We start from the raw sequence: 11447 nt of genomic DNA, 5'->3' as shown, positions 1-11447 counted from the left end.
TTTTATAAAAGTTATGAAATAATATCAAAAATAGTTTGTATTTAAAAAAAAAAGTTTTTCATAATAGGAATGAAAACCAAAGAAGAAGAAATATAATAAAACAATTTGAGAATATTATGTGAAAATGGTTTCTTCATAAATATGTGATGTATTTTGTTGAGTGGGCGTCAACTCAAACCACATATTTGGCAACTGATCCCAGTATTTGCCGGCTATTACTTGTGTCTCGATTTCTCTGTTTAGGGACCCATAAGTGATAGCTCTACTAATTTAAGTGCAATACATAAGCAGTTAGTTATCGCTTATCACATAAACATATTTTCTCAGTTAGGTTGGAGACAGTCCTAGCGTTGACATCAAGTTTTGTTAATTAGTTGTCTTTTTGTGACATCTCATCCCAGTTCACATCAATGGCTCATTACGGTATTCAGGCGGCAGTTACCGCAAAAACTTTGTCCAAACGGTCTCCAAATACCGAAAAAGCACTCATCGAGTGGATCTATCAGTCCATCGGTGAACCGTTACCTGAGGGCACATTTGAAGAGGTGCTCCGCGACGGAGTGGCTCTTTGCAAACTAATTAACAAATTGAAACCCGGATCAGTTGATAAGGTTTTGTCATTTATTTTTAATATTAGTATATTTTTATTAACTTTTAATACTTTTATAATTATATAATCCAATGTCCAGATAGCCACCAGTGGTAGTGGATATGTATTGATGGAAAACATCAATAAGTTTCTGAAAGCCGCTCAGGACTACGGTGTAGCCCACGACCAACTGTTCCGAACCGTCGACTTATACGAAAAGAAAAACATCCCCGAAGTGACCGGCGGTATCATAGCGTTGGCCAGAATCGTGTCCAATAACACCGATTATACCGGACCTCAACTCGAGAAATGGGTTTTCGCTAACAATTAAACCAATTTTATTAAAATGTTTTAACTATTATCTGACATCCATTGGAATCGTTATACGTTTTTGGCATCACTTTTAAGTTTTGTTTTTAATTTAATTTATTTTTACTTTTTTCTGATTTAAATTACTTATTTAATTGCAATATATTTATGATTTAAATAAAAAAGTAATAACTATTTATAGACTTATTCAAAAAATAAGTAATTTATAATAAATTTAAATTTTATGTCATGTTATTTATTATAAATAAACAACAAACAAAATGCTTTATCAATATGTTTTAATTTAATTACAGTTTAATGTTGTTTTACAAATATTTTAAAATAAATTATTAAAAATAATTAATAAAAATTAAATAAATTTTTAATTTCAATTTAATAAATATTTACTATTATTTTCTAAACATATATACAATTAAATGAAGTTAAATTATAATTATTTTAATATATTCATAATAAAACCAATATAATTATCTATAATAAAACATTAATATATAAAAATAGTATTTTTATATTTGAAATAATTTTTAATCATAAAGATATACTTAATTACAATAAATTGTAACATATTATTTTGAATGAAACAATTTTATAGTAAGTTAAATGATTTACTATAAATCATTTAATGTTGAATTTGTTTAAAAGGAAAGTTTCACTGTATTTTTAACTAATTTTATTCACAAAATTTATATATATATATATATATATATATATATATATGTATATAAATAAATGTTATGCTAAAATAGTGATATAAAACAATTTTTTGGTTTTGTATAGGAAGGAGAACAGGATAAAATGTGATAAAACGGGATAAAAAGTCTTTAAAAATAAAAAGTCTAAAATTATATAATTAAAACATATGTTTTAAAAAATTACAAATAACAAAAACATAATTATTATAAAATTTAGAGATTGGTTTTGAAAGGAATTATTTAAATAAATTTTATTCACAAGACGGGACAAAACGGGATAAAATGAGTTTTTTAAAACAGTAAGTACACTATTATTATGGATAAACTATTATTATTTCAAAAACACTTTTAATGAAGTTTTTATTTATTTTTCATTTTTTTGTAGTTGTGATGAGTGAAACATACAGAAAATCTTAATCTTGTAAAATATTGTAATTATAAATATATATAATTTTAATGAATCGCATTTAAATTGTTAAATAAATAACCTAATTAAATTGTTGATTAATATTTGATATTACAATATCAATACAAATATTAATTCAATAATTTTATTAATGTAATAAATACTGTACCACATTATAGTGGAAAATAATAATAAATCATTAATAATAAGAGATACTTATATAGTATTATGTAAGATATATGCATATAAATTTAATATATAAAATACAGTACTGTATTATTTAGTATTATATTAATTTAGTACAGTATCTACAGTACATCTATTATAAACTCAGTATTTATGATATTTTTATATTTAAGGAAATATTATATCATTGAGATATGAAGTGTGTATCTTATGAGCACTTTTTTATAATTAAATGCTTCACTCATCAAATAAGTATTATATTATATCATAAGTGATTTTATTATTGCGAAAAATCAGATAAAATAAAAAAGGTAGTCTATGTTTATTATTATACTAAAAAATAATAAACATTTATACCCACATATTACTGTTAATATACCGGTACTGTATTATTGTGCTGTCATATAAACTACAGTATTTACTGCCCATTGAATAAACTTGTGTTTAATAACAAATAAATAAATCTACAAATTTACAATACTCTCTATAAATATTAATAAAGTTTATTGAAATTATTAAATAAAGTTAAGCACTGCTTCTAATAATTTAATAGTCTATTATAAAATTAATTAGAAAAAACAAAAAAATGCAAATAATCACAAGTTATTTGAAACATATTTAATAAACTGTTTTTTAAAAATGTAAATAACTTAAAATAATAAATAGTAAGTTATGAATAGATAATTTTTGTGTAATAAATATTAATTTTTTTGTAAAATTATTAAAATCTTATTTCGAACTCATATATAATAATATTATATAAGATTTTTAATCAAATATAATTCAGAATATTCTGATAAATTCAAATGTTAGCACAAATACTGTAAATGTTATATAAAATATTATATAATATAACACTCAATCATTATATTTGGTAACGACTGTTGAGAAAAATAGATAAAAAATAATTGTTAATAACGATTATCTGTATCTCATAACTGGTTTGTCATCCGATACTGACCTGAACTTTCTGTGTCGGAATGAGTTAGGAATTCTCATCTTTGGTTTCAAATCAGACAAAACCGGAAGAGAATTACTGAAAATTAAATAAACATTTATATAATTTATTTTATTTAATGAAAACAATTAATGTTATAATTAATGTATTCAATAATACAACATAAATATTGTAATTAATCTATGAAAATGTAAAGATTTAAACAAAAATTGTTTGCAAACCTGGTTTTTCTTTGAGACCAAAAACGTTTTTCAATTAGTTTTTGTTCAAAGCATTCATCAGAAAATATTGATCTAAAATATTTGACAATTTTATATTATTGTAACCTATTTTATTGATCATATTTTTGTGTTAAAAAATATAGTTTTTTAAATTAATTTTTATTCTATAGTTTAATGTTAAACTATTATATAACTAATATATACACAATGTATATGTACTGTATATTAAGTTATTATTAATTTATATTTATATTCATTTTATTTTAATATATAAATATTTAATCTCATATAACGTACATTTACCTGCATTTGTATGAATTAATTTCTCCAAATAATAAAATTATTATATATATTGTAAACATAAACCACAATAGTTTTGATGATATTGTTGTCGCCATTACGAGAATTTAATAGCTATTGTATTTAAAAAATCAAATTTTATTTAATATATATATAAATTATATATAAAATAACACCACTTAAGTCACAAAAACATATACTATTCTGTTAACAAATCTCGAGTAATGATTAAAATCAATACATAATATCATAAAACACATATACATGACATCACTGATCATGAGTTCATGAGATTAAAGTCAAAATACTATTATAATACTTAAATAACATTCACTTTTTCAATGTATGGTTTTCAATAAATATTAAAAATTTTAAGAATATTAGTATTTCTTATTTATCAATGATTTTCAGCTAAATTTTACTTTCATCCACAAATTGTTTGTAGGTTTTACAGTAAATAAGTGTAAATATATATACTGTATATACTGTAAATATACTTTATGTAATAAATTCTAATGCTTTTTAGCTAAAATTTGAAATTAACTTTATATGACTGATAAAGTAAAAAGTAAAAAACAAACAAATATCTACTGTAGTGCCAACTCATACTCCCAAAAGCTCACTAACAGAGATTGTGACAGAGATTTTCATTTAAATCAAATCAATTGAATTGAATTCATTAGTGAAATTTGGCTAATAATTGCTGTACTGTAATGTAGTACATGTTATATGTCTTTTTGGAAATCACTTTAATTATTAAAAATCTGATCAAACACTTAACTAATGAAAAAAACAATATATTCATAATATTGTTTTAGATATTTTAAGTTAACAAAAATGTAGTTATTATTAATAAATAAAAATATAACAAATATTATATATTATAGTTAATTATTCATTTATGTTATAAAATAAAAAGATTGCAATCTTTGTTTCGTTTAATCTATAAAATATAATATATTGTATTAAAAATAATACATTTATTTGATTTGCAATTAATTTTCAATTATATTTATGTGTTAAAATTATTTAATGTTATTTAATTTATAAATTATATAGTTTTTAAATAGTAGATTTATATTAATAATAAATAATGTAAAAACAATTCAATTTAAAATTAACAAAACACTTTTTGAGAAAATAAAACATAATATTTGTTTAAATAAATAAAATAATATCATTGTTATGACGTTAATAAAAGTCTGTCATACTATTAAAAAATATGTGAAAATTTTAAATAAAAATACAAAACAATTTAATACAATTCTCTTTTTAGAGACAATAAGATTATACCAACAAAACTAAATGAATACTTACGTAAAAGTTATTTAAATTTCAATAAAATTATATATATATATACATATATTGTTTGTATATAATATATATTTATATATTATTTCAGTACTTTTGTCTCGTTTTATGATAATATATATATATTTAAAATATAGCCTTAAATGGCAAAGTCGGCGACAGTGAAAGTACACAAACAGTCAAAATAGTGTTATTTAAAAATAAATTAATCGAAATTCAATGCAATTCACACTCAAAAAAAACTTTATTTCATACAAAAACTTCTTATATTTATATGAATAACAGATATATAGTTACGACAACTTTTCAATTGAGTCCAACATTTTTTTCATCGCCAATGATTCACTTATATATTATTAATAAGTAACACAATAGTAGATATATTTGCAAACTATGCGCACAAAAGCCGTCATCACTTGCTTTTTATTTGGGCTAAACTTTTTTGTTTTGCTCTCTTTGTTGGTGTCTTTCCACTCGAGAGTACAGTAATGTAAAGTTACAGTACATCACAATGTTGTTTGCAATAAAAAGACATTTTCAAAATGTTATCAATCAATTGATGATATTATAAGATTAAAATGAAATACATTGACATAACATATAGGAAAGTTTATATATGATATATGACAGATATGAAAAAAATTGTTAATAACAATAAATATAATAAATAAACGAATTGATAGAAAACAATTCATTGAACAAATGATTGAATCAATGAATTGTCAGCAAATTTATTGAAACACAAGAATATTCTGTCAAAAAATAAATTTTTTTAAGTTTGTTGCAATGATAACTATATGACATTTTATAGTATAATTAAAAATATGTTTCAGTATAACAACAAATTATGACATTTTATTAAATACTTATAATATATTATCAAATTAAATTTATAAAATAATAATTAGTACTTCAATAATAAATCTTAATTATATAAATGAAAATGTATACTCTCTCTCTCTCTCTACTTACTTTTTAAAAAATATTTTCTAATTGAATTGAAAAATATATGTTAATTTTAAATATTTACTAAACAATAATTTTAATCACTAAATGATAATATAATATTTTATATAATATAATAACAAAATTTTAATTAAGTATATATAAAAAGGTTATAAAATACTAAAAAAATTATTTAACTTTTTATGTTATATTAATAGTACAAATATGTTACTTAATTATTTATAACAAATACGGTAATTAAATTTGCCAAATATTTTATATTCTTAAAGTATTATTTATAAACAGTGATTCAGTTATATGATTTGAAAATGTCTCTTAATTACAGACTTTATATTGAAATTTAATAAACTAAAATATATTTAATAATTATCTAAAACAATTAAAAAATAATATAAAATCTAACTAAATATTATTTTTGTTTCATTAAATAAATATATAGTAACATAGATTTATTTCAGTGAATTCGTTGTTAATAATAAATAAAATACTGTAATTAATATATTTACAATAATTAAATATATGAAAATATAATATATTGATTTTATTAGACTCAGTAATAAATATTTAGACAAACCTTATTAATATGATAAGATAATCATAAATTATAATTATAATAATTTAAAACTGTAATATATAGAAAATATTTTTAAATTATTAAATAAATAGAAAATATTTTAAGTTATCATTTTTTCATACAAATGTTATTATAAATTTAGATCACGTTTTAAATGTTATCAAAATACGAAAATGTTGCAAAAAATAATAATTTTTTCAAAAAAATGAACATTTTAATAAATTATATCTTTAAATGATATAATATATTTTGTCTATTCCTACCCTAATATTAATATTATACGAATATCAACAATGATTTGTTAGCCATAAAATATTGTATTATTAAATTGTACATAAACTTTAACATTGTTTTTTTTTGTTTGCTATATATTTATAAAATAAATATAAAATATTTTTTTGTTTATGCGTTTTATTTTTATATAAAAGTTATGAAAATATCAATCACATATAATAAAAGATATAAATATAAAACTCAGATTTTATTTTGCCATATGATTATTAAAGTACAGTATATTAAATATATTTATCAATATTAATATTATATTTTCATAATTTTTTACAAATTAATTAAATTTATAATAGAAACTCGAAAAAATATAATAAATTAATAATATTGGTTTTATAATAACTATAAATTTAAAGTATATTTTATTAATACACTAAATTACAAAAAAAAGATTTAAAATTCTAATATAACCACAATATTCACTTTTTTATCAATTACAAAATTTTAATAATTTTTAAGTATATTTTAAAATAAAAGTTAATTTATAATAAGTTAACTTAAGTCTAAACAAATAAAATTTAATGAGAATTTTAAATATAAACTAAACACCGGTGTGTGGGTGCAAACTGGTAGGTGTGGATCATTTGGTTTAACTACTTGTATAGGTTATGATTATACAGTATAATAACAATCTAAAAATAATAGACCTTATTTATTGTACATTGTCTTAAATTTTAAATAAAAATTTAATAGATTTTTATATATAATTATATTATTAAAAATTAGAATCAAATTTTTAATTTTAAAAATTTTGAAGTATAATATAAATTTATACAATAATCGATAAATTTATAAATGAAAATATCAGCTTAGCATTTATAGGTTTAAAAATATGTATAAATACTTGTATAGTTTATTAATTTATAAAAAACAAAGATATTAATAACATCTGATGTAATGGTTATTAAAAATGTAAATTAAATTAAAATATTAAAATTAAAACAATTTATAATATTAATATAATACTATAAATAGTACTGTATAATGTGATTATGAATTTATTTAACTTACCATAAGTATTAAAAATTATATACATTTAATAATGTATCTAAAATTAATTTATATTTTACTAAATACATTATTATAAAAAATTAATTTATTAAACTATCATAAAATATTTAATTAAGATTAATTTATGAAGTAATAAAATATGATTTTTTATTAATACGATTTCCTAGTTTTTCCTCATATACTAACAAAGACTAAGTGTTTTTATTTATCTAATTTAATTTATAAGACTAAACTCTATTTAAAATGACTGACTTTTGACTTCAATTTTTATGATTGATTTAGATATTTGTAATTTCACAAAACTAAAAAATACATTAACAATACTAATAATAATAATAATTATTATGTCATATAAAATAAAATAATAGTTAAGTTAAATTTAATAGATTATCAAATCATTTATTTAAAATTCAGTAATTTATTTTATTTATAACATTTGTTATTTATCGTATACATTAACATTAAAATGTGACAAATTGTGATCATATAATTCAATTATGATTAATACAAATTAAAATTATTTGATGAACAAATATCATTATGTATTTTTGCACTTAATATATATAATTTACTAAAGTGAACGTCTTTTTATTTATATATGATTTATATATAAATTATTAAAATTATTATGCAATTAATATATATTAATCATTTATTATATAATATGATTTTTGGTTTTTAACACTAAATACATTGTAAACTATAGAAGAATTGTATAATAAATTAAAATGTGTTTTTTGTTGTCAAATATGGGATCATTTGTTAGAATCCCTGTCCTCTCCATCCTTAGGATTGCTGTACTCTTTCATCCAATTTGTTAACAAAATCTTTAGCAATGAGTTGTCTTTCAGTGCTGTTTTCAAGTCATTCATTCTGTAAATATATTTTCATTATTTATATATAATAAACACAATAAATAAAACGCAATATATCTTAAGTTATTAGAAAAATATTTATTTAAATAAACAACTAATAATATCACATAAAATTTTTAATCATATTTTATGTATGTTTGTATTTTAATTCAATTGTGTGTTTCTTTGCCAACAAATATGAAATTCAAAATAAGTTTGATTTATACATTTATTGCATAAATTTTTATTACAATAAAATTATAATTAAAAACAATAAAACTCTAATAAAATTTATTCTATTTGTTTACAATAAATTGAATGTTGATTATAATTTATTCCCAAATAACTTGTAAATAAAATGTTTTAATATTTATGACTTATAGGAAATAATAATATTTGTTTAAAAATATAATTAAAAAATAAGATATTTGTTATATAAATATCAAATAAAAAATAATAAAATTACAAACTCTTCAAAAAACCTCAGAATTATATGGATTTGATAAACAAAATTGTGTTCAATTTATTTAAACAATTTTATATATTTTTTATAAATACTTTTAGTAAAGGCTTTAAATTTTTACAGTGTTTTGCAAACAAAAATTTAATATAAAATTCTATAAAACTTAAGCGTATTTGTGGTGTTTTATTGTTTGTTTAAATAAAACTTATTATATCACTAAAACTGTATTTTATATACAATTAGACTAAAAAAGTAAAACTTATTTTAGAATTAAAGTGTTTTTTAGAAAATATATCCAATTTTGTCACTAATACTCAAAAAAAACAATTCAACTTCTATTTTAAATTTTTATTTACAAAAAACAAAGTTGTTAAAAATATCAAAATATAATTATATTTATTATTAATAAGTAATTTCTAATTTCTAAATAAACACAATAAATAAACAAAAATATAATATACAGTACATAACATTTATATATTAATATATATTTATATCAGTAAATTATAAATTATTATTTATTTATACAATAGTAATTATATTTGTAATATAACTTTTTTAATTTTTTCATATACAGTAATACTGATAATAAGTACAGTATATTTAAACTATGCTATATTACGGTAAATTAAATTATTACGGCATAACATAATATTATAATATGTATATAATATAGAATTGAGTTCTATATAATGTAATTTATTATATAAATAATAATTTAGTTTAAATCAATTTATGAAATAAATAAAACAAACCTTTCATCGCTAATCATTGAATAGAGTCGGGGATCCATATCTACTGACTTTTTGGATACTCCTCGACATTGCGGTGCAAAAACAAATGTCCTTTAATTACATAATTAATTACAAACATATATTGATTTAAAAAAATAAAAACTATTACATACCTGCAATCAATTGCATTTAATTCAGCAACCAAAACACTCAGTAATACCATTATATATAGGATTGACATAACTTTCAGAAAACTCATGTTTGATTGCTAATTGTCAATAATTTATTGTTATTTTAATTCAACTTTAAAAAAATAATTAATTAAAATATACCTGTAAATAAAAATAACCACAAATTCTATATTTATAAAAAAAACTTTCAATAATTGATCACAACTTTATTTAGTTATTTCAATATCATATAAATTAACACAACTATAATTTGACGGACTCGACAAATAAAATTTATATCATTTGCTAATCAAGTGGTCAACAAATTATATATAAAGACAGCAAACAAATATACAAATACTATAAGTCCTGACTATTTGATAATAAATATATTGTTTTTTTCAGTTACTGTTTGTTTGATATATAAAAAGCATTAAAAGGCATATATTATGGTTTAAATATTCATTATATAAACTGCGATATAAAAGGTCTGCGCAACAGTTGTGTCACTCGTTTGTCTTATTTGTTTGATATTCAAAATAATATATTATAAAAATATAAAAAAAATATAAATGTTAAGAAATGTTAATAAGTAAACAATTTTCATTATTTTAATAAAAAACTTGTCTATCAATTCTAAATAGATTTAATATTTTGACAAAAAACTTATTAAAAGTAAACAGTTTACATGTTATTATATTAATATTTTAATTAAATATACTATAATTTTTTATTTTCAATGTATAAAAAATATTGAAATAATAAAACAATTTTTCAAATAAATATTTTACTTTAAAGCTTTTTTATGTTTTAAGTGATTATTATATAAGAAAATATTGTTATAAGTGATTCAATTTAAAAATGAATGCATTTTATATACAAATTATCAACATTTTTTATATAAGTTTATTATAAATATATATATATTCAGTAAATATTTTTTGTTTAAAACTTTAATTAGACCATCAAAATTTGTCATTAATTTATAAAATGTCAAACTAAGACTACTAACCTTTTAAAAATTACATGAAAAATTACTATTATTTATCTATTATTATAAATAATCTAAATCTACAGTTATTCACAAACTTTTTCAATAGTTTTTTAAAAATCAAATAAAACAATTCTTATTTATACAATATATTAAATAATTTAATTAATAATTATATTTTAATAACAAAACAATCCATACAAATTTATTAATAAATTTGTGTACTTTTTTACTTAACTTTATTAATAAACATTATAAATTGATATTAAACAATTTAACGTGTTATTAGATTTTAATATAAATTACAGATTGTTAAAGATTAAACTATAAATTTATATGTATTCCCATTCATTAATATTGATATTAATTTATTTTTGATAAAAATAATTTTTAAACATAGTCT

At 18.6% G+C, this 11447-nt stretch overlaps 1 protein-coding gene across 2 annotated transcripts; it reads left to right on the top strand.

Moving 5' to 3' along the window:
• The first annotated feature begins 222 nt into the window (after positions 1–222).
• LOC128952059 (muscle-specific protein 20-like) lies at positions 223–1052 on the top strand. Of its 2 annotated transcripts, XM_054297392.1 has the most exons (3): positions 223–331; positions 402–611; positions 690–1052. In XM_054297392.1, the coding sequence occupies exons 2-3, from the start codon at positions 411–413 to the stop codon at positions 918–920; spliced, it is 432 nt and encodes a 143-aa protein (XP_054153367.1). In that variant the 5' UTR covers positions 223–331; positions 402–410; the 3' UTR covers positions 921–1052. The 2 variants fall into 2 exon arrangements, with proteins under 2 accessions (XP_054153367.1, XP_054153366.1); XM_054297391.1 differs by having other exon boundaries at positions 224–611; positions 690–1038.
• The last annotated feature ends 10395 nt before the right edge of the window (positions 1053–11447 follow it).

This window comes from Oppia nitens, unplaced genomic scaffold, assembly GCF_028296485.1.
Source record: "Oppia nitens isolate AA-2021 unplaced genomic scaffold, nextdenovo-longstitch-racon4-pilon3 scaffold1_pilon_pilon_pilon, whole genome shotgun sequence".
NCBI lineage: Eukaryota > Metazoa > Arthropoda > Arachnida > Sarcoptiformes > Oppiidae > Oppia > Oppia nitens.
The sequence above is the reverse complement of the archived record's forward strand: the minus strand, read 5'-3'. Positions and strand labels throughout refer to the sequence as shown.